The sequence below is a fragment of the Pseudophryne corroboree genome, chromosome 12 (genome assembly GCF_028390025.1).
Source record: "Pseudophryne corroboree isolate aPseCor3 chromosome 12, aPseCor3.hap2, whole genome shotgun sequence".
Lineage (NCBI taxonomy): Eukaryota > Metazoa > Chordata > Amphibia > Anura > Myobatrachidae > Pseudophryne > Pseudophryne corroboree.
Genome location: NC_086455.1, coordinates 142,721,228 through 142,747,129, shown reverse-complemented (window position 1 = coordinate 142,747,129; position 25,902 = coordinate 142,721,228). Strand labels below are relative to the sequence as shown.

At 42.9% G+C, this 25,902-nt stretch overlaps 1 protein-coding gene across 10 annotated transcripts in view; it reads right to left on the bottom strand.

The window, feature by feature from the left end:
• The window catches only part of FUT8 (fucosyltransferase 8), a 374,060-nt gene that overhangs the window by 53,450 nt on the left and 294,708 nt on the right, over window positions 1–25,902 (bottom strand). For 9 of the 10 annotated variants that reach the window (XM_063948117.1, XM_063948115.1, XM_063948114.1 and 6 more), the window contains 2 exons: window positions 19,982–20,032; window positions 3,278–3,524 (listed from right to left, as the gene is read on the bottom strand). In XM_063948117.1, coding sequence (XP_063804187.1) covers window positions 3,278–3,524; window positions 19,982–20,032 — 298 coding nt within the window. The remainder of the gene's footprint in view (window positions 1–3,277; window positions 3,525–19,981; window positions 20,033–25,902) is intronic. The other variant, XM_063948123.1, reaches the window with a different exon arrangement.

The following is a 25,902-nucleotide window of genomic DNA, read 5'->3' as shown; positions in this document are numbered from 1 at the left end:
TTACATAACTGTATGTAGTACACCTCCTGTATGAAGCACACTGCACTGAAGCATCTGTATGGTCCACACACTGCACTGCCGAGTTGCACAATCATTCAGGTGTGTATCCAGCATGATATTACATAACTGTACGTAGTACACCTCCTGTATGAAGCACACTGCACTGAAGCATCTGTACGGTCCACACACTGCACTGCCGAGTTGCACAATCATTCAGGTGTGTATCCAGCATGATATTACATAACTGTACGTAGTACACCTCCTGTATGATGCACACTGCACTGAAGCATCTGTACGGTCCACACACTGCACTGCCGAGTTGCACCATCATTCAGGTGTGTATCCAGCATGATATTACATAACTGTACGTAGTACACCTCCTGTATGAAGCACACTGCACTGAAGCATCTGTACGGTCCACACACTGCACTTGGAGGTGCAAGCTTACTGTCCACTCTAAGGAAATGGTTCCTCGTGAGGCAAAATAAATCTTAAAGTACCAATCCCACATACAGATGTGTCCTCATGCACAACTGCTGCAGTCGCACAAAACCTCTCTTCTCGACGCGAGAGGTAATGTGTCACGAGCGTGGTCTTCACCCAAAGGTGCATCTTAACTGCAATGTGATGGCTTAACACCACTTCACAATACTGCACTGATTAATTTGATATGCAACGTGGAGTCTGAATTTGCATAGGAAACGCTACGAGGCAGCAGCCGCAGCTTTTTTTCATGACAAGTTCTGTTGTGCTTCACATACAGTCTTAAGGTGTATACACACGGTGAGATTTTGGCTATCTTTGAATTAGACTGTGATGTGGACTATGCGATATTGACTGTGTGCTTGCGATATTGGTTAAGTGCCAATTTTGACTATACTTTAGTACTAGATAGTCAAAATTGACTTGCCTGCACAGTCTATCTAGCCTTGCAATACCAACCCCGCGGCACCACGCATCGGGATCGCAAGGCGGATAACACCTTGCGATTTGCACTAACTTTCCTTGCGATTTTGACTATATCAAAATCTCAAGGATAAATCTCCCCGTGTGTATACATCTTTACACTCAGTCGAACACAGATATAAAAGTGCAGCATATCAAATTAATCTGTGCAGTCTCGTGAAGCAGTTTTGTTGCATCAGATTTCGATTAAGAGGTATAGCAAATAAAGTAATTATTAGGCATGCATTAGATTAGGAGTCATTTTTGTTAGGTATCCTCCTACTGTACATATCATTGTTTCTTTTAAAAATCTCACTGGATGGGGAAAAAAAAACAATATGGCTGCCAGACATGGACACTGTCAGTCTACTACAAACAAACAGCTTGTTGTGGATTGGTAGAGGGGGAGAAAGCCATAGTGAACATAGAAGGTCAACTGTTCCAACGACTCTGTGCGCACTACATTATTTGACATTGGTTGCCATGGTAGTCTACGACACCGTAGCACCATAAATCACTAATAGCAGCCTGAAATGTGGACAAAGGAGAAACGGTAGATAAAGATTCTTTTAAAAGCCTGCGATTTATGTTAAAAACTAAAATAAAATAAAAAAACTCATCTAATTTTTTCATGGGATTGCAGCTTTGGGAGGCGTATTCTGCAAAAGTGTAAATATTACTGATGTGTCCATTTACATCCAGCCTTCCTGCATGCTAAACATCCCATCCAGTCACAGCATGCCATGACATACCTCAGAAGTACAGTACCAAGCATCTTTATCCATTAAAATGCATCTTATTCGCAAAAGGATGCAGAAAGGATGCACAAGCAGCTTAAGCTGATTAAAATGATATGCATCCATCATGCTTATATACTGTGTGCAACCGTGGCTGTATCCGCATATGAAATGGTATGTTACAGTGTCTTCCTAGAAAACAGTCACTGACACTGTAATGCAGCATTTTGCATGCAGCTACAGCCGCACACAGACTATAGGCATGCCGTGTATCATTTTAATAAGCAGTCTCCTTGTGCGGTTTATTCACAGCGATACGAATAAGACGCATTTTCAGCAACAAAATACGCCCAACGCTAATGGAGTCGCACGTGATCTGGCAGCTCGCTCACGCCAGGCATCTCCCGCTACTGTACGTGGCGTAACAAGACAAGGTGTATGAGGACACATTGCAGTAAATGTTTAAAATTTTCTCTTAAAATACTTCTTGGCTTAGCGTCAGTTAATTATAATAATCATGTGAATTTATTACATTGGCAATTTTTTGTGTATTGGTAGTATTTTTATTTATTACACTGGGCAAAGTACATACAGAATTGCGCTTCTCTGCTAAAATTCAAGTGGAAGGTGCAAAACGCATCTCATAAACAGGGCTAAGAATACTCTCCACCAGCTCAGAACCTCAAGATGGGCTATAGGTTTATTTTTGCTATTACAGAGTGCCAATTTGCGCACTTTCTGAAACTTTGCCACCCTTGCTCAGTGCATCAATGCGAAAGGCAGAAATGTAGGGTACATAACGTCAAGTAGGAATTTGCGTAGCACTGTAGCCAATTTACATTTTGTAAATGAGGGCCTGTGAATTATAAACTGTCCTGTAAATCTAAAGTGGCAGTGAAGAAACCTACAGTCTATCCAGAAAGGACATTATATACAAGCCCTGTGCAGATACTGTACATCAATACCAGAAAAATTAGGCATGGCAAAATATCATGATGCTGGATGCAAGATATTATATAGCATTATGAAAAGAACATATAATGAAGAGTGGAATATGAGAGAGAGAGAGAGAGAGAGAGAGAGAGAGAGAGAGAGAGAGAGAGAGAGAGAGAGAGTAAGGGAGGAAGGGAGAGAAAGAGGGAGGATGGAAGGAGAGAGGGGGAGGAAGGGAGGGATACAGAGAGGGAGAGAGGGTGCGGGACAGGGAGGGTTAAGGTTGGGAAAGGGTGAGAGAGATGGAGAGAGGGAGATAGAGGGGGAGAGAGCGAAGGAATGAGAGGCCAAGCGAGGAGTTTCCCCAATATTTAAATATGGGGGCTATATAACAAGGGAGTACTGCCGCAGAGACCTGTAATGCATTACACATATTCACGGAGGTCCCTCTGTTTGCCATCGCTGCCCCAGCCCTCAAAAAGCTTTCTATGGGGACTGTAGAAGCCGCTGTCCCGCAAAAGAATCTTAATAAATTGGTGAGAAAAAGCTTTCCTATTGCAGAGATAATAAATTATATTTGTGGGCTATTTGTAGAAACATAACAAAAAGGCCTCTATGTGTTATCCTAAGATATGCAGCTGAGCTGTTCTCAATATACTTACCCAATAACAGGATGCTTAAAACCCAATTTTTTGGTTGCTTCCTCAATCTCCTTTTCCAGCCAAGACTGAGGTCTGATCAAGTACTTGACAAACTGGGAGACCCACCAAACAGCTGGATCTCCATGTAAACGTATTAATCGATCTGCAAGGTCTTCTGGCACTCCAAGTGGTAGGTAAGGAGGCCTAGGATGGAGGCTATCAACAATTGGCAATTCCACAACTTGAACATCTTTGTCATTTACTTCACCTGTAACAGACACATATGAATGAATGTAAATATCACATAACAGATAAAGAACATAAAACCATCTGTACTGAAATACACAAAGGGCCTCATTCTTGTGCATACGTTGGGTGGATGCCATTTTTTGCGGAATGGGTATAAATGCCAAAGCTAGTGATGCTGGCTGCTCTAGAGGATGGAAGACTGGCAGCAGGGCAGTCACAGAAATTTGTGCAACTCAATACAAGCGAATACTCATGTTAGAATTTCAACCGGCTATCGGTGGTGGGTGTGTTGGTGTTAGGGGCTGCATCGAAAGACACTGTTCTACTGCCACCAGCGTCCATACACCATCGGACATTCTAAGCAACCATAGGGTTGCTCTAATGTCTGATGGTGCAGCCGATGTCCGATTGATGGTGCACATGTGTGCACACATGAGCAGATTTGCGCAACATATAGTGGGCTTCTCAATAGGTCTCCCATTGATATTACCATACAGACACTGTGCCACCTCTCATTCAGGCCATTAATCTCTAAATTGAGTGAGTACCATGTTAGAATGGAAGCAGAGGAAAATATCTTGTACATCATGCCACAGTAATACAACAAGTGGCTAATTTGTTGGTAGGCAGCATATTGTCTCCACAGTATATGCAGTTGATTGGTCCACTTTAAAGGGTTACTACTTACCCTCAAGTGTGAGCAAGTGTGTGCCTCGGTACACACTGGAGCGATCTCAGCCCGATATGTAGTTTGTGGCTGAATCAGAATGACAATTGTGTACGGCCAATCTGAGTGCTCCTTCAGTCGCATGCAATATCACCGTGCAAGGTAGTGAAGAACAGAACCAGAGATCGTTCCATCCTTCATTACATCATTATGATGTGTACTGCGCAAACGATATGTCATACACCACATTGTCCGGGTACCCCACTCCAGGGTGTACCTGGCATTAGTGTAGAGTGTAAGCTGTACTGATATATGGACTAATGGAAATATATTATGGGTTGGGGCTGATATTCTGGCAGTTAGAATACAGACCGTGGCTTGGATAGTTGGAATCCTGACAGGGGTCAGGTAAGTATGCTAACCCTACCCCCCTAACCCTCCCTTCCCACAGCCTAAACCTAACCCACCCTGTGGGTGCCAAAACCTAACCCCCCCCCCTTCCAGCAGCTTTACCTCTACAGCGGCCCGGCAGTCGTTTGTTTGGGATCACGGCTGTTGGGATTGTGATCTTATTTGGGATGGCGGTGCCAGCATTCCGAGCAATGTCAGTATTCCGGCGCTGGTATTTCGACTGCCGGGATACCGACCAGATCCCAATAATGCTGGGATCCTGACTGGATCCCAATATGTACACATTACCTGTACGTGTGGTATGCTGTCACTATATAAAGGATAATAATAAACAATTTTGCAATGCGTCACATTACCACACGATAATCACCTGAAAACATAAACCTGAACCTACTAAATGTGAGGGATGTCAGAAAAATAATATTTTACTTCTCACTTCCAGGCAAACCTAGGAACATTATTTTACGTAGAATTAGTCTATAAATGAAATCAAACTAAAGCATACCTAAGATACCTAATCATTACAACTAATAGAACAGCAAAAAAAAAAAAAAAAAAACTGAAGAAGTGAAACTATTAAGTTTTGGGGGTGGTCTTCAATTTGCCGGCTGTCGGGATCCCGGCGCACAGTATACCGGCGCCGGAATCCCGATAGCCGGCATACCAACACTTTTTCTCCTGGTGATACTGTAAGGCGGGTTTGTGTTTTTTTTTTTTTTAAATCTCTTCACAAAGAAAGCTCTGATCTCAATATCAGGACTAGACTATGTTGTGCATGTGGTGCACTACACTGTCACATGTACTAAGGTCTGATGGAGAGATGTTGGGGATCATTGCTCAGGAATCCCATTGTTAGAGCACTGAGCCAGAATACGCAGTCAGTGAGGCCAGAGCACCAAGTCCTGATATATGAGCGAGTTTCCTATCGCTGCAGCTCCAATGATTCACTGAGCACCAGCGTGAGAGGAATAAAACTCAGACTTTGTGATAACGGGTCACAGTTCTATGGTAAAAGGTTCTTACAATGACAAATGAATCGGGAGCCATACCGTTAGGAATTCACTGAAACCCAACATGATGGATACATACCACGGCTTGGCTGGAATGGACCAGTGCATTCGATGCTTCATGTGATGATGGTATTTTTTCCACTCTCACTGACAATGGAAATGTACTGAACAAAGTAATGGAATAGTTTCATCTTCATGTAGGGGGAGGGAGATGTATCAAAGCTTGGAGAGAGATAAGTACCAGCCAATCAGCTCTTAACTGTTATTTTTCAAAAACCGCCTGTAACATAATGGGCCCTACACACTGGCAGATAAAACAGAACGATATGAACGTTCTCATTCATAAATGAACGAGAATTTGCGAGAACTCGTTCATATCGTTCTGTGTGTAGGCACCAACGATTAACGATGCGGGGCCCCGTGCTCATTAATCGCTGGTGCCCCGTCGCTTATGCATGCAGGCCAATATGGACGAGATTGTCCATATTAGTGTGCAATGCTATGGCGCCGGGTGATGTGAAGAAACTTCACTCCCCCCCGTCACCCCCTTCCCCGCCGCCGGGTCGCCCGTCGGCCGTATCCGCCGTCGGGCAGCTCGGTATGTGTGTAGGGCCCATAACCGTCAGCAGCAGATTGGTTGGTACTTTCTCTCTCTACACTTTACCTCTCTCCGAACTTTGATAAATTTCCCCCAATATCTCACATGGGCTAGTGCAGGTACATAATGAAAGCCACGCTCTTTCTGCTGACTAAAGCAGGGTATAGCCACGGAAGTGAACATTTATTATATTGTTCACTTTTGTAGCTTTGACACATAAAGCACTGACAGCCTTAGTTTCGATTGAGCAATTTCCAGAAAGTCCAGGATGGTTAAAGAGAAGACCACGGAACCACAACAACATTTCCGCAATAGCTTCATTACAAGCAACTGAACTTGCGGAGAGCTTTAAGAAACTTTGATGTAGGAGATCACAGGGAAGGAATCTGACAAGGGACACGTTGAGGGTTCTGTCAAAAGATGGAGCACATGAAATTGTTCATTTCCCTATTACGCAGTGTGAAAGTAGCAACGTATGTTCCATTAGCTCAGCCTTGCTTTCTTTGTTCCTAATGGTGCCTGAAAGCTGAAGCAGCTCATGCTTACAGTATGGGGAGATCCGTACTCTTCCTCTCAGCTGGCCTTCCTCAGATAGGATCTACACAGATTTATCACTTTACCTAAATTTTCCTCTTGCACCTATATTTAGCATTATGGGACTATTTGGTATTTGGATCTAATAAGAACTAATAATTGGATAGACAAAACTGGATGGCATATGTAGTTTAAACACTTATAGGTATTCAAATGCTATATCACGCCCAATCTCCTTTCTAAAATGATCTCTGTTATCACACATATCGTGCCCGTAGTAATCAGTTTTAGCTGTATAAAGGGTTGGGTGCCTTGCTACCCCAGGGGTAGCAAGCTGAAATGACAATCCCACGCCCGCAAGGGCAGAAACAATACGGGTGTGGAAGGGGGTGAAAAGAATTGAATACCGCCCATAGGACTTATTCAAAGAAAGTTTAAAAGCTAATGTTCCCCTTTTACAAGCTAATTGGAGACAATAAAACTGGTCACATGCACTAGACTGCTTATAACTACCTTACCTTTCTCATTATCTGCTAATAAGAGTTATTATATTCATTTATTAACAGTTATTTATGTAGGTGTACACATATTGGACAGGGTGTGGTATGGAAGGTAGATAGTAACTAGGTCGACCACCAATTGGTCAACAGTAACTAAGTCGACAGGGTCTCTAGGTCGACAGGTGAAAAGGTCGACATGAGGTCGACGACAGGTGTCGTTTTCTTCGTAGAGTGACCGGGAACCCCAATTAGTGCACCGCTTCGCTCGCCATGCTTCGGGCTCGGCACAGATTACCGTTCGAATTGTAGTCCACATGGATCGTTAAGTATGAAAAGGTTCCAAAAAAGAAAAAAAATTTGTGAAAAACGCATGTCGACATTTTGACCTGTCGACCTAGAACATGTCGACCTAGAAACCCTGTCGACCAACAGTGGTCGACCTAGAGACCGGATCTCTTCCGCATATCTTTACAGAGAGCACTATAAGAGGGACTGTGTTCCTTTTAGTAGGAAAAACCTCCAAATAAAATTACATGTACCAGAGTGCTATGGGGCACAAAAAATAGGACTCTGCCCCACATTACGGCAATGTTAAACCACGTATAATAGTGATCTATTTGTAGTGGCCATGAAAAGCTAGCAGATGGTCTGTTCTCCTGACATGGACCCTCCCAGGTTGACGGCAATTCCCAGGGGTGTCACCAACTACTGCATTTATTAAAAAGACTGTAAAGTAGCTCAGAAACTCTATAAGATTACAGCAGAGAAAGATGTGCTGCCACTGATTCCCAGGAATTCTACTCAGCATAAATCACTTTGTAATGAACGTTTTACTTCTGAAAGAAGTATTATAAATAAAGAGATTCTTGCTGATCATTTAAAAAAACTAATGACTTTTGGGATGCAAAGCAGCAGCGCTGGGCTGCGCACATTCAGAGGAAAACGCCCTGTCTATTTAACATGAAAAGCCCACCGGAGAAGTACATGTTGAATACATTCTGCTAGAGTTATTTGACTTAACCATGGATAGGGATATTACACGTTTCATATATTATATATGAAATCCCTTATTCCAGGAAGGTTTGTGAACCATACAGTTAGAAAGTGAGCCTGTCCCTATAGTCACTGAGAGGAGCAATACAAAGCAATGTAACAGCAACACAACCTGGAAGCTCTTACAAGAGAAGTACCTGAGCTTCACTGAGCAATAAATTATTCTACATCGAGTCAAAGTGAAATAAATCTGTAGCTAATTACAAGTGGAGATTGTCACTATGCAGAGGGCAAGTTGATCTCTTTTGACTCTACAACAGAAAGCTGTCAGCTGCACCAGACCTATACCAACGTGCAGACGATGGGAGGATGGCAGGAGTAAAACCACCTCTTGGCACATGGATCAAGGCTTCGGACACCATGAGGTTCAGAAACCATTGAGATCCTTTTTTTTTCTCTCTCGAACAAGCAGTACACTGGCTGGGCATGCTGGAACATATAGTTTTCAACTGATAAGTCTCCGTTGGTTTACACCCAACCGTCCCTCAAAATGCATGAATATAAGCACAGAAATGGCATTCAGGGGTTTATAATTCAGCCACCCATGCAGGCTGCAGCCCCAGATGTAGAGGGAAGTAACCCCGCACTACAGTGTAACTTAGTACTGCATTCCACTACGTAGAATGTAGCAGACAGGACTACTACTTAAACCACATTCCCTTGCTTTCACCTGGGATTGCTATAGACATCACCATTAGATTGCAGAGTACACGACAGCCTACATAAATTAGAGTGAGTGCCCCAGCTGTAGCCCATTACATTTCTCCAGTCCTGCCCCACATCACAAAGTCTGAGACAGGAAGAACCTACCCTTCATTTCTAACAGATGAGGGGAAATAAGTGGAGGACAGGAGGAAGACCCACCCCACCTCCCCATCTGATAAGTGGCATTATTTGACTTTTTCCCAGTTTCCCACCCCACCAGGTAAGGCTACAAGCAGGTATTCCCAGTAGACCACTGCATAGCAGATAAGAGAAAGCGTTACGGATACCACTGAATTCAATAGAATCCTGTTCAATGTGACACACAGTTCTTGCACCCACTAATATCAAGAGGGATGACATCCAGAACATTACCAGCTTCAGATCATCCTTGGTGTAATGCACCTTACAAGAAGAGAATCCCGCTTTCTGCTTGTGAGCAATGAAGCGGAGAGAGTTAAAGTACCAACCAATCAGCTCCTGTCATTTTTCAAACAGACCGTAAAATCTGACTGGTTAGTACTTATCTCTCTCCAAGCTTTGCTACATCTCCCCCTCTAGCACATGCACCACTGTTCCACATCTTTCCGCACCGTAGTGGCAACCACAGTTATCACTAGTATATACAGTTAACGCCAGGAACAATAAACAACAATGTGACAGTGTAGGGTGTGCAGCACAATGAAGCCCACATCACACACCCTGCACCCATTCAAATTACTTACTTTGCGTCCGCTGGTGCCACTTACCCAGTTTTATGAGAATTTTGGCACTGGTGCCATGTTTCTGTGGAATCACAGTGGAAAATTGTGCCACTGCCATTTTCCCCAGAAGACTTGCACATGCGTAGTAGGCGTTGGCACAGTGCCTACGTCTTTAGCAAATGTGCTGGCATGAGTCCATCCAGGAAAAAGGGGGCAGACGGGCACTGCACATAGGCTTCCTCCGCTGATACAATGCCACTTTTTATTAGGCCTATTTCAGCCTGGAAAATAAGCCCTTACCAAATAACATAAAAAGAACACTCTTACTACATGAGCTGCCTTTAGAAAAACGTATTTCTCAGCATGCCAAGACTTGGCAGTAAAACGAGCGTCTAGTTTATTTGTAGAAATGTATTGTTACTGTCCCAAATCTAAAGTAAGGCAATGAAATATGATGAATCTCATACATGGCCTACTTCGCTGCAGTGAATTGTTCCATAAAACTGTCCTACAGGCTGCCGGTATTATATAAAGGGAACACAACACAAACTAGGGCATGTTCCAAACTAATAACCGCTGATAGCTAACGCAAACATATTAAAATAGCCTCAAGTTGAGGACATTTATTTGCTCATTCAAACCTAGGCACTCATTCACTGGGAAACAAAGAGGCTGAAGTACGAATGAAAGACACACTCCCTGTGACAATGGTAAGCTATTCAACCAGAGAACAACGACTGGCAACAGAATAAAAAAAATACACCAAATAATAACACTGAGCAAATCAGTAGACCTAAATGGCTCTACATGAAGCCAGCAAGTATAAAAGACATCAATCTCTTAATGGGTTAGTTTAAAGTACCGCCATGTAGAACTGTATGAAACCGTTTTTCTGAAAAATGAAATTAATGAATGCATAAAACACAGAATAGCCAGATAGTTTTATTAAATTATTTCTGTAAAAACATCAGCTACTCTCATTTTATGTCAGGCTGGCACTAACTGAACAATACGGAACTCTCACCCTGCTAGTTAACACGATAGCGAGAAGGGATTAATTTTTATGCACCATGAAAGTCACGTGCTTCTGATAAGAGGCAGTGCTGGTGAGAACTGTACAGCATGTCACAGAGGGGGAGGTGTAGCAAACCTTGGGGACGAATAAATTGGAGCAGTGGTTTCCAAACTTTTTTGAATCACGGCGCCCTAGAGTATCAGAATTTTTTTCATGGCACCCCTAGGCCAAAAATTTCTTATTGAGAAATTTAGAAAGAAATATTACATTAGGTAGATCGTGTTTATATGTCATCCTTAGGGTCAGTTGTGTGGTGAGGGACAAGATTTGCTTCTGTTTGGCCACATATTTTATGACTGGCAGCCACCAGCACTGGTTTTGCCTATTATATTGACCATGAATAATTTGAATTGGTCCTGGACCACCAACCCAGGGCACCCCTGCAGTTGTCTCGAGGCACCCCAGGGAGCCACGGCACACAGTTTGGGAACCTCTGAATTGGAGAGTTAAAATACCAACCAATCTGTTCCTAAAGCTGGGTACACATTAGACGGCAATTTGACAAATTTGCCCGATAACGACGAGGCATTAGGACAAATTGTTCAAATGGCCCTAATGGGCACCCACTACATCACTAGCGATGTCCTGCAGGTCACTAGTGACATCCTTAGTCAGCTTTACATGCAGCTGAAAATCGGGGGGGGGGAGGGCGTCTGTAGCAATGCCATGCTGAATGCAGCTTGGCCCCCTGCACCCATCGGCAAGTGTGCATGCAATTGCTGCATTATCATTTACTGTTTGCCCAGCTTAACTATCATTTTTCAAACACCGCCAGTAAAATGACAGTTAGAAGCTGATTGGTTAGTACTTTAATGGGTAAATGTATTCTATCGGCAAGCATCGTGCCGCTATAACACATCTTGCTTCACCTCACTACCGAGACAAAGCAGGAAGAACATCTTGCCTGTCGAAGTTTGGGAGTGAAAGCCCCCCCCCCCCCCCCCCCTGGCGATTTCCCCCTGAGCACACAACAGCGCGTCAGCTCATTGCTGATGCGCTGTGTCTCCTTCCTGGCCGGCTCCTCTGTGCATGCGTGGGATCTCGCTACTCACGCGAGACCCCCAGCGCAGTCCGGAGTCGGCACCCCCGCCACAGCCAGGCAAGCTCTGACTCTGCTGTGGTGAATGGGCATCGCCACCATGCAGCGGTCTAAATCAACAGCTGCAGGTGTCGGAACGGTCAGCGATGCTGACCATTCATACATTGCACGCGCATATCGGCCTGCTATCTTTTAGACAGCAGGCCCCTGTCACTGAGCCGGCACCGCTACCATCATACATGGGGGAGAAGCGTTATAGCGCTCATAATGTGCGCTGATACCGATTCTTCCCCATAATGACAGGTAACACATTTACTCATATGTCTCCCCAAGGTTTGACACATCTTTCCTTCTTTGTTTGCTGAATTAACTTTTTGGTTCTGATCCGGTATCATTATTTGCGCTTGAGGGTCCGTCGGTCAACACAATAGTTAGAGGAACACAGGGAAGAGCTTGTCAATCCTTCGCCAATGGTACTTTAGCTATAGCAGGCATTTCCAACTTCAAGGCACACTAACAGTCCAGGTTTTAGTGGCCCATGCTTGAGCACAGGTGACTTAATTAGTACCTCAGTTATTTTGATTAAACCATCTATGCTGAAGCCTGGATATCACCAAAACCTGCACTGTTAGTGTGCCTTGAGGACCAAGGTTGGGAATGAATAAGCTATAGGTTAGATCTGCTAAGATCATCCTCAGAGGGTGTTAGCTACCATAGAAAAGCTCCAAAAACAACAGTATGATTTTCGGAGCTTGATTAGTAGCTGCACTTGACAGTCACCATTGAGAATTATGGAGACCTCAGTATTCTGAGTTAGTCTGTATAAGGCAGGATTCTACAGGATGAAAAGGTTGAGAAATTGGCCCCTAACTGAATAGAACCAAACAAACCCAGGAGTGAATCCCAACAATAATGATGTACTCTATACCATGTTGTGTGGTTTATTCACCATGTAATACTTAGCGAAAAAGAGCTCAGAAGGGAGAGAATCAAAGTGAGACTTGGATATAATATAGGCCACTTTCTTTCGTAAATATACTAATTTTTAAGCTTAGGAAATGCTGTATCTCATAATGACACTGGCCACACACACTCTAGGTAATGTCCTCCCACAAAACACATTAAGATTGCTCATAGTCCGTACAAAGATTTAAAAAAATGTTTATGTCTGGTGACCTAGGCACGTTCATATAGCTATAGTGTAGCATACAAAATATGTTCTACAGCTACAATACTTGATCTTGAGTTTCTGAATGGATGCGGTCAAGATGCCACCTGGTGGGATCCCGACAGACGAAAACGCGACACCATTCAGAATCCCGACGTCGGAACTCCAAATGGGCCAGGAGGCTGATGCCGGCATCCCGACAGATGGAATCCTTACCATAGGTATGCCCGCAATCTTAGGTTTAGGGCCGGGGGAGGGGGGTTAGGTTTCTGCGTCAGGTGGGGAGGTTAGGCTTAGGCTTTTGGGGGAGGTAGTGGATTAGGGTTAAGCACCACAGGGTGGAGGGGGGATAGGGTAATGCTGCGAGGGAGGGATAGGTTTGGGCAGCGGGGACGCATCTGCAGGGGAAGGGGGGCGCGCTTTATGTTGCGGGAAGGGAGGGTTAGGGGAGAACCCCTTACTCACGGGATGTTGTCAATATCCCGGCGGTCGGGATCCCTGCGTTCAGGATCCTGGCGTTCACGATACCAACGCTGGGATCCCAACCGCCCAGAAAGAATGCCGGCAGCGGCGCCAGGGCTATTCCCACTCGTGGGTGTCCACGAACCTGTGGCAAGCGCAAGAGTCTGCAAGGGGCTTTCTAGCGCTCGCCCCGCTGCCAGCTTTCTGGCGTCCGGGATCCCGGTGTCTGTATTGTGATCTCCATCCCCAACCCTTACTCACCCCTGTCAGTCTTTACTGCAGCGGGATCCCGGCATTGGTATTATGACCGCCGGGAACGTGTACGCCAGGATCTCATACTGATTCCATTCTGAACACAGTTCATATCCCCCTCTTTGCCATTTACACTACAAGTGTGACCCCACAATAACAAAACCAGAAATGCCCTACATCAGCACACAGTAACACCTACTTATAGATATAGGAGGGAAATTCAATTGTTTACCCCTCCCTGGCTACCACTCGATAGCACACCATGGAGCAATTAAATTGTTGCTTTGGGTTCGGGAACACAGTATCCGGAAGACAGGTCGACAGTCAATATGTCAACACCGTATGGTGAACAGGTAGAAAATAATGGCAGATGAAAGGTCGACATGCATTAAAGGGTTCCCGAAGTGTGCCCGTGAGGGTACATGTTTCCACTGATTGTAGCCACATATGATGAATCATACAAATGATACCCAAAAGTCTAAAAAAAAACCAACAACATTTTGGAGACCATTTCTGTGTCGACCATTGTCATGTCGACTTAATGCATGATGACCATATGGGTTGACCTAATGACCGTCAACCTAGACACTGTAGATCTTCTATACCACACCCCGGGAGTGCATGCAGCAGGGGGACACAATTCAGCCTGCAGCCTCTTCAGGTGCGAGTTGAAATGTGCAAAAACTCTGCGGTTTGGGCGCTCAAAGGGGAGTTTGAGGAACCTAAACCAGTACTTTAGACGGGTTTAGCTGCTTTGTGCAGCTAAACCTGGTACTAATGGGCGCACACAGATGGCATGCTCACCCAACGGAGGGAGAAGGACAATTTAAGCTCCTGTGGGATCTTATTAAGTTTGGTTGACAACAAAACAACTGAATTCCCTTTATAAGACGTTAAAAGCTTTAACAAAGAGTTGGGTATGTGTGACCGGCGGTCACAATACCGACGGCGGGATCCCGGCATTTATAAGAACACAGTGGGGACAATACAGAATGAGCATAAGTCCGTTTTGCAGATGTATCTTGTGTGTTTTTCACTTCCTGCACTTAAGAGGCAAATTTCTGAAGTATGAGCGATGGAGACTTGTACAAAACTCAATTCAGTTCAACTTGAGGCTGAAGCGGCGCAACCGGGTGTAAAACAATTTCAGTGAGGGCGTGTTGACTGAACTGTAAGCTATGCAGAGTTTGCATAATTACACCTGTATCAGAAAGAACTTTTGCACCATGGATCGGGCTTGGTGCAAATCCTGTCCACTAATGATGACGGCTATGACAGCAAGCTTACTGATGCAGGCCGTTGGCGGGCAGAGAGGTATACAACTCAGCACACCAGCAAATGTGGACATGTATACACACGCACACAATGCAGGGGGAGTTACTGTCGACTTGCGTCCAATTCTCCATCAGCCCCCCATAAAAGAAATTCTTTGGCGGATTAGTATAGATAATAAAAGGACAATAAAACCATGAACAGTTTCACTTCAGACAGACAGTCACACGGTCATTTTCTCCTACTTATTTGTCCAGCTCTGCCAGTATAGATTTTGCATTCCCCTATAAAAAAAAAAAATGCTGCTGTATTTAGACTGTAGTTATTGTATTTGGTTTCTGAGAGTTATCATGTTTTTATCTCAAAGCTTTCTCATTCTGCAAACCACTAGGTGCAGTGAATCGACACTTGAAACTGTAGAGCTCTTGAGATTCCCCAAAGAAACATCCTGTCTCTTGGCTTGCCTGCTTTTAGCTTTGTACTGGAGATATGGACTAGGGGTCTGACAGCTAAAAGGCTCTAGGCCATTCATTACAGCGGAGTGCTTTTCACATCAGGTTAGAGTCTTTAACGTTTCTTTAAAATTACGTATTCGGTTTAAAAGAGATATAAAACTCTACAGTACAGAGTGTCAAATACGGATTTTAAAAGCAAATTTGAATGATATACTGTATAAACTAGGATATACAAGACATCATTGCTGATATACAGGTGCATCCTCACATATCTTTGCCACAAATTGCTTTTTGGCGTAGCGTTGCGCATCGCGGCACGGCGTTGCAGAAGCACTCTATTGCTTTGCTACTATCATTGGGAGTGGCGAATGGCGCGGACAAACACTGCTGGTAATAATGGATTGCGGGAGTTCAGCTCCACGCTTCCCGTTTGTATAGAAGGCCGCCGCCTCCCCATCCCGCAGCAAACGCACTGCTCCCCTGCTGTCTGCGGACGCTGTCTGTTTTGTCATAGTGGGCAGCTGGAGCGTGCTATGATGCGCTGTGCCGGAAATAAAGCCTAAAGACCTATGAGGACACATCTGTAGCAGAATGACCTGGACCCTCATCTGAACTACTGTAAACAAGCATGTGCCTACCATGAAGTTAACATGTAATAATAGTGGAGTAAGGCGCATTTATCTCCATTATTCTGGCTGTCTCCACCTCCACTATGACCACTCACTGAAAGAACAAAGGGGCAGATGTATTAACCTGAAGAAGGCATAAGGAAGTGATAAACCAGTGATATGTGCAAGGTGATAAAGGCACCAGCCAATCAGCTCCAATATGTAAATTAACAGTTAGGAGCTGATTGGCTGGTACGTTTAACATCTTGCACATATCACTGGTGTATCACTTCCTTATGCCTTCTCCAGGTTAATACATCTGCCCCAAAGCTTGGTGACAGGTGGAGAACAACAGGGAAGAATAACATCACCGTGCTACAGAGATTGCAGGAAGGTGTTTAGGTGGCTTGTGTTCCCCCATGCATTCTTTCTGAAAACAATTACTGCAGTGGATAACAGTGTTTATTTGTCAATTCAAATTTTGACGAAAAGTATTCATTGACTAGTTTATTTCAGGTCTATAAATTAGACTAAAATGAAAGCTGAAATCCACTAACTAAATTTTTGATAAAAAATAAAAATAAATTAAAAAAAGCCAACTAAAACTACATTTAAAATCCCTGTCAAAAACACTGGAAGTAAAGTTTTACATTTTTAAAGATCAATTATGTGTTCTGGATATTTGCAGAAAATACATATGACCTGCTGTGAAGGAAATAGGATTGTGTATTGCACTTGTTTGTGCTAACAATCTTAAGGCATTCTTTTGTATAGGATACTGTATATGGGAGCACTACGGTAAGTCAGACTCAGTATGTAAAACATTCTCAGTCTACTGAGCCTAAATTACTAAACAGTTAGTTAAAGGTATGCAAACTTCTCAAGGGAATTCTTAAGTTAATGTTCAGCAAAATCCATTAAAGTATTATTAAACTGTTTGCAAAAGTTATGACTAAAACATTGACTAAATTAGACTAAAATGAAAACGGAGACCCACTGACTAAATCTTGACTAAAACAAAGCAAAAGACTAAAATGTGACTTTAAACCACTTACAATTCTAAGTAAGCGACTAAGACTAAAATTAAAATGAAAATCCTTGCCAAAATGAACACTGGTGCATTAGATAGGCACACATTATCCCTGTGCTTGCGTGGGTTTCCACTGGGTGCTCCGGTTTCCTCCCTCAATTCAAAAATATACTGGTAAGTTACTTGGCTCCCAACAAAAATTAACCCTAGTGTGTAAGTGTGTGCCTGTACAGGTGGTAAGGAATATACGAGTCTATGTAATCTTGGGTAGAGAGAAAGCAGAGAGAGAAAAAGTACCAACAAACCAGCTCCTGGAATTTTTCAAACACAGCCTGTAACATGTCAGCTAGAAGCTAATTGGCTGGTACTTAATCTAAATCCACTTTCCAAGGCTTAGTATATAGACCCTACAGACTGTAAGCTCCACTGGGGCAGGGGAATGATGTGGATGGCTAAATATGCTCTGTATTCTCTGTAAAGCGTTATGGAATATGTGTCTGCAACATAAATAACTGGACATAAATAAATATCTGCACAAAAGAGGTTATCATGGACTCAACAAAATGGATACGGTACTTTTAAAAGTGAAAAATACATTGATTTCTTGACCTAGTGCATTATTTGCACAAAAGCCAAAATGTGTAATATATTTGGTTTAAGACCAAACGGGAAATAACAGGTGGTGGACATATACATTTTAGATGCCAATTCAAGGATGGGTGGTTATCAGGAGTCATAGTTCAACAATAGTAGAGTAGAGTAATTTTTTTTAATAATGTTTATCGAAATGTACACTTGAGGGGCATAAACACATTGGGGAGTTCCAATATTTACTTTCTGTACTAATAATTATTAGGTTACTAACGTTTCTACAGTCCTCTGCCCTCTTCCAACTAGTTGTTTATAGGTGTGTATAGATACATTTTGCAGATTTTCACAGAAGCTAATTTTATGTCACCATTCAGAAGAAATCAAGAGAGGAGAGATGAAGATGCTGTAGAGGAGAGAGAAAGGTAGAGTGAATGAAGGAGGAGAGGGGTAGACAGGGCAAATAGGAGAAAACAGAGGGGAGAAAGGGGGATACAGTAGAGTGTGGAAAGAAAAAAAAGACAGGATAGAGGAAGGGAGAGGAAAAATAATAAAGTGGGGGACAGGGGAGAGAGAAGATGGGAAGAGAGGTAAAAGGGAGATAAGGGGGACACAGTAGAGTGTGGAGAAAGAGAAGACAGGAGAGAGCAAGGTAAGGAGAGTGGAAGAGAGAGGGAACAGGAATATAGGGAGAATATAGGAGAGAGCAGAAGAGATGTGAGGAGAGGGGTACACAAAGCAGACAGGGGACAACAGTGAGAGATTAGAAAAAGGTGGATACAGGGGGAGACCTGAGAAAGCAAGAAGGCTTACAGAGGGCAGGAGGGTGTGAAACAGAGGAAAGGAAAGAGGGGTAGACAGAGCACAGGAAAAAGAGGGGGGGGGGCAGAGGGAACAAAAGAGGGGGGGGAGCAGAGGGAACAAAAGAGGGGGACAGAGGGAACAGAAGAGAGAGATGAAAAGAGGGTGGTATGGAAAGAGAGAGCGGGGAAGGTGGCGGCAAAGAGAGAGGGGGACAGGGGGCAAGTGAGAAAAAGGCGGACAGAATGTGGGAAGGACAGGGTATCAGAGGGCAAGAGAGGAGGGGGACAGAGAGGGAGAGAGAGAAGGGGAAAAAAGGAAGGAGGGAGGGTGAGAGGAGGGGGGAAGTAAAGGGGCAGAGAGGAGAGCAGTGAGGTGTGTAAAATGGGGAGCAAAGTGGAGGAGAGGGGGTGAACAGTGAGGGCAGAGAGGGAAGGAAAGAGGGTGGACAGTGAGGACAGAGAGGGGAGGAGAGTGAGGGAACAATGAGGGAAGAAGGAGAAAGAGGAAGCAGAGATGGACAAAAAAACGAGCGAGACAGAAAGAAGGAATAATGGGGAGAAGAGGTAGGGAAGAAAAGTGGGGGCAGAGTAGTGTTGAGACACAGGGAGAGGCGATGAGAGAGTTGGGGGGGGGAGGGGGTGTAGTGAGGAGAGAGATGGAGAAAGTAGGGTGGAGAGATAACAGCAGTAGGAGAAGAGGGTGTATAGAGTAAGAATTGTTTTTTAGAAAGTCAACTGATACAGCATATATTTAGTAATAACACCCAAATTTAATGAGTATTGTTCCTGCTTTTCAATTTACAGTAAATTAGTGTTTTAATGGCTGTATCTATCTCTTTTCTAAACAAGTTTCTGATGATTCCATAAACCTTACAGATCTTGTGGGCTATTATAATAAATTGTTATCATTACAATGTCTATTTTTACCTTTTATACTCTTAGAGAAACCAAATCCCTTGGTATACATTTGCAATGTTTCAAGCAGTACATAGATATTCTGAACAAGGCAACTATGAAAATACAATGAGATGAAACACTGCTACCGCTAAAGGAATATCTATTGCTAGTTTCAATTGTGCTTCTAAAAGGGACGGAAAGGAACTGTTCTAACCTAATGGATTTAAAGAAACAGTCCATGCAGTTTGGTGCTTTCAGAGCACAAAATCACTGACCTCCGGCTCATTAAGTGAACGCAAAAAGTCCTTTATATTCCCATTCTATTCAGCAATAGTCAATGAGTGTATGCGTCATGCATACGGTAAATATATTAAAAAAAGCACAGACTAAGAGTTGTAGACACTGCAATAAAATGACACTTTCGAAACGCAGTACAGTATAGTGTCTCATAAACGGGGCTTAATCTAGGATTGTTAATGGCCCGTGGATGCTTGTGCAGTAAAAGATTTCATTGTGGTGCAAACATAATATTTATACTGATAGGCTTTGTGCATAGGACTGTATTGTAAATCCATCCGGTGAGGTTACAGGAAAGCTACAGAAAATACAAGTAGAGTAGATACAGCAGAAATGAACAGCAACAATTACAGTTTTGTGCGAATGCGGCTTTCACCGGGTTTGTGGATCCAGTGCAGTAAGCTGTTAAAGAAAAAGAAGAGGTGAGTTGTTGGTTTGTCACATTGCTAAGGAGAGAGTACTAGGGACTGTAACAGAAAGGGTGTCAGCTTTATGCCAACATTTACTTTACAATTAACAGTGCAAAAATGTAATCTGGAAGAAGCTGCCCAGCAACATAGTGAGATAGCTACAGCAACTATACAGCAGAGAATGAAAACCATTGGCTGTAGACTACACATCCTGCTCTCATTTTCATCTTCTCAAAAAAACATACAAAGGTCTGTTGTGGACTCTGACATTTAGGGCAATGAGAATGCGCTGAACCTCACGTTGGATGGCCAACTCGCCCACAACAGAGAAGAACAAACCACTAAACAGGGAGGGGACAAATCGAGAATTGTTCCAAACAGCAAGTGTTGCTATATGCAAAGCCTACCCTGTTACATTACATACAGGACTCGCAATGTGCAGAGGTGCAGTTAATGGAGTTAAAACAATTAATGTTCATTGCCGCAGTTTAATGTACTGAAGATATAGCGGGTCACAATTATTTAAACCCAGAGTGCTGTGATCAGTCAGATTTTTTTAATTGCAACAAATTAATAAAAAAATAAAAAAAGATATATAGTATAACTGGGTAATGAAAGTCTTCACAGGTGTTCACATACGAGGGCTGCTTCTCTGCTTGCATGTGCGCAGTGAAACTGAAAGCCCAAAACTGGGGTTTCAGATCCAACAATGAAAGAAAAATAAATATACAGTAGTTTAAGAAATAGACAAATCTATACAGATGTGTCCACTTACATCTATCCTCCCTGCACGTTATATAGCCCTTCTCTTCTTTATGATGTGTCCTTATGTCTGACTTTTTCCATTAAAATGCATCTTATTCGCAAAACGATGCACAAGCAGTTAATTCTGATTAAAATGAAATGCGGCATGCCTAAATTCTCTGACCGCGGCTGTAATATAAAAAATTTAAAGTTACATTATAGTGTTTTTCTAGAAAACACTGTAACATAGCGTTCCGTATGCAGATGCAGCCGCAGTTGAACACGAGTATACACATGTCGCATATCATTTTAATCATCAGAGTCTGCTTGTGCATCCTAGTCGCATAGCAATGAGAATAAGAAGCATTTTTTTTTTTAAGAAAAAAAGACGCTATTGGATTTGCACAAGACCTGTTAGCTTACTCCCGCTACGTGGTGTATTGAGGCAAGATGTATGAGGACACATCTGTAAATCTATATCAGGCCTGGCCACCTGTGGCGTACCAGCTGTTGTGAAACTACAAATTCCAGCATGCCCTGCCACAGTTTTGCCATGAAGGAATGCTAAAAATGTGGCAGAGCTTGCTGAGATGCGTAGTTTAACAACCGCTGGAGAGCCACAGGTTGGCCAGACCTGATCTTTATAATTTTCTCTAGCGTATACGCCTGTGACCACACTTCTAGTTGGCGGTAACCACTTTCTTGCACTAGGTGAAGTGATGACTATCAGACACTGAAAACACCCTACTCGGTTGTTGATTTATACACACTTAGGGGGAGATTCAATTGTTTGAAAAGTCAGTTGGGTGTCTGTTTTTTCCTATCTAATAGACAGGAGAAAACAGACCCCCAACCGACTTTTCAAACATTTGAATTCCCCCCTTAATGTTTAAGCTTGTTCATATCCTCCTACAGTGTCAACTAAATACACTGCATTTCCTGTCATCATTTCTGTGCTGTTTATATACAAATTAAGCAGAGGACTAGAACACTAACTACTTATAAAAATGACATGGCTAAGAACGCAAGTAATGAACCTAGAAGGAAACAGCAACACATGGAATAAAAGTTGCAGGAAAGCATATACAAGACTATAAAAGCAAAGTTGTCTGAAGACGGTCCATAGCCAACGCTCCCTCTCTTTATAATTATATTCCAAAACTTGAAAGCTTCACTATTAAATGACTTTTTATGTTTTTCCAGAGCTATATACACAATAGATTTAACACTAACTGAGGCAATTGGAATTCCTTACAGACATTTTCCATTTAAAGAGTTTTGTCATTAACAGCACTAAATGTTTGTTTTTATGGCATGTAATAAATTGTGTTACTCTTCTGTATTTATCTTTTTAACTTTCCTTTACACACGCTTGGAAATCCAAGTACATTTCTCCCAATCTAATCTATGCATTTACATAGCCCTGATTTGCAATAAGATTTTAATGCACTTTCATAGTGCTCCCAAGGTTACTCTTACCATGCGCAACTTATATGCCATTGACCCTTATTTCTCATACTCACAAGACTTGGTCCTTGACCAGGCTGACTTTCACTACAACATGACCCTCACCTCTACTCTGCTGTCCATCTGTTATACTCTGCCTTCATATGTGTGTCCCACAATCCTGGCGATCTAAGGGCCTTATTCAGTATTGTTAGCAAACTAAAAAAAACACACTAATGGGCAAGGCCATGTGCAGTGCAGGTGGGGCCGATGTAACATGTGCAGAAGGATTAGATTGGGATGGGGGGAGTTCAAACTAAAATCTAAATTGCAGTGTAAAAATAAAGCAACCAGTATTTACCCTGCACAGAAACAATATAACCCACCCAAATCTAACTCTCTCTGCATATGTTACGTATGCCCCACCTGCAGTGCAACATGGTCTTGCCAATTAGTGTGCTATTTTTTGTTTTCTAAAAGCTCTGAATAACCCCCTAAAGGTCACTAGCTAACTTCAGAAAGGCTCCTGCTGAATAGAACTGGGGGATTGATATACTAGCGCAAATTTCCTCTATTTCAATATCATCATCTCTTCCTACAGATCTGTCCTAGCCCATGCTAAATATTGTTACTTTAAAAGTCCTAGTCCCTCATTACTTGTTGTCTCTTCACCACCTTTAAATCCATTCTTTTCCCTCCTACTCCTCTAATAGTGTCCTTGACTTCTCCACCAACTTTACATGAAAGGTTGACAACATCTGCAAGGACATGTCCTACTTACCCTCTATTACAGGGGACAAAATCTGTGTTCTCCCGCCTCCACTTGTCCCTATAACACTATTGTCTCTTATCTACTACTCAATCTCCCCAAAAGCTTGCAGATAGCAAATATATATATATATATATATATATATATATATATGCCAATCTCGTCAAACTGCATCTCATACAGCATACCCTCATCCTTCAAGCATACCCTTGTCCCATACAGCCTTAAGAAACCCTCAAAAGACCCTCTCAGTAACTGTTGCTCTATCCCTTTCCTTCACCTATGCTTTCAAGTTGATAGAATAGATTGTCTATCTCTGACTTGCCACATTCCTCTGCTCCCATTCCCTTCTAAACCCTCAAACGGGTTTTGCTCTCCTCAACTCCAGAGACACTGCCCTCACCAGAGTCACCAATAACCTTCTCACCATCAATCACTGGTCACTTTCATTCTCTTAGATTTGTATGCTGTCACTGACACTGATGATCACAAGCTTCTCCTTCAACATCTCCATTCCATGGTCTACATGAGTGTCCTCTCACGGTTCACATCTTACTTCACTAGCCATGTCTCTACTTCTGATTTCACCTCCCACATCCTTTTTCTCTATCTGTCGATGTCCCCAAGGGTCCTTCCTCGGTCTCTTACTTTTTTGCCTTAAGACCTCTCAATTCCTTCAGTCTTTGATACCACTTTTACACTGATGATGCTCAAATATAACTCTCATCCCGACACCTCCAACTTCTCGTGTCTCCTATTGGCGCTCTGCCATCTCATCCAGAATAATCAACCAAACTAAAATAAATTCAAATACTGTAATAAAGCATTCAAACTACTGTCTGCTAGACAGACAAGAAAATAATGCTGCTTAAACACGCACACAAAAGAATAATATACGTGTGGTGGGTGTCGCACAAATTCGGCCAGACTAATCAGTAAACCCACATGTATGTGTGTTTATGTGATCGGGAATTGAAACTGTAAGTTGGGGCAGGTACTCGTAAATGATTCAATAATCTCTAGAAAGCGCAGTAGTGACAGAATATAAACATAATAAATATGTAATTTACAGCACTACAGATCTCAAAACAGAGGACCATGAAAATGATGATGCTAAAGTTCAGTACACCATAAGATGGGATGCTGTGAAGATGCCGGCTGTCAAGATCCCGGCAGTCGAAATACTGACGCTGGAATTCAGACACCTGTTGGGATCCCGATGCCGGACCACCGAAAGGGGCAGGAGACCGATGCCGGCATCCCGACTGTAAGAACAGCCGCCGTGTAAGGTTTAGGGACAGGAAGGGGAGGGGGGTTTAGGTGCCACCTGGGGGGTAAGGGATAGGGGGTTAGTGTTAGGCACCTCCAGTGGGTGGTTAGAGTTAGGCACGAAGGGGGAAGGTCAGGGTTAGGCTGCAGAAATGCGTACACACTGGCCGCTATATATCGGCTGTTCTACTGAACGGCTGATAAATCACGGGTCCGTCGGACAGTGTGAACGGATGATATGTCTGTGAACGTCATCATTCACTGACATATCGCATCGGCCCTGCAGCACAGCCGATGATCAATATATCTACAGATATACTGGTGCATCGCGTTCAGCTGACTGCCCGTACACATGCTGCACCAGCCGGCAGTGACTGACAGCTGAACTGTGCGGGCGCCCAGTTTGCGATGTCAGTCCTGATGGATCGGCCAATGTGTATGCACAGCACACTGTCCTGTCCGTCCATAGATATATCTGCAGATCAATTGATCTGCAGATATATCTACTAGTGTGTACCGAGCAGTAGGGTTAGGGGAGAGGGGGGTGAATACTCTCTTACTCACCCACGTCGGGATTTCATACAGCAGGATCCCAGCATCAGTATTATGAACGTCGGGAGCCCGGCTGCAGACACTGAATACTGATTCCCGCAGATAGATCAACAAAAGCACAAGCATATAGCAAGTAATAACAAACAAATGTGGAACGGCATAGACAATATATTATAATATACAAGAAAAGAGACATACTATGCAGTCAACAACCGAGGCATGGTCAGCAGTCCCTCCCCAACAATGAACCCATAAGTAATGCGAGAAAAGAAAAAGATGGCGTCATTTAGTATAAGGAAGGCAGAGAAATCGAGAAGGAGGTGAGCTTTTTTTACATTTAGCATACATGCAGTAATAGACAGTAAAACACCTTAAGACACTATGTCAAAATATGTTCCTGTAACCAATACCTGTATCAACATTGTGCTCTGATGTCAGCAATGTGGTCATTAGGAAAACGGATTATATCATATAACACATGCCTACTGCTAATTCTTAGGAATATTTAAAGTCAAATTGGATGTTTTAGACCTGTATCAATTAACATAACCCCTGCACTCCTTGGTGACTGCTAGTATCCACACAAATTACAGTAGGGGCTACAGAACATTACCACATGTATACATTTTTTACTTTCATTCTTGCAAATATGCAAATATCTGAGAACTCAGTGTCTACGGTGTGTATATATATATATATATATATATATATATAAAAAAACAAAGTGATACATATTTTAATTGTATACTGTACATGATAGATATGAAGCTTCTTTAATCTATATGAACAGGTCATCAAATGATCTCTGTAACATACATGGAAGGATAGGAAATTAGTAGCTGTGGATAAATGTGGTCCAAGTGTGGCTAATCTTATATGGTAAAGCAACAACGATTACATTATACATAGTGATATATATATATATATATATACACACACACACACACACACACACACGCATATACATAAACACACGGACACATATACAGGGGATCGGTATGAAATACCTACAATCAAAATACCAACGGTCAAAATCCAGACAGCAATTGACCGACGGTCAAAATCCCGACAAGGTCAAAATC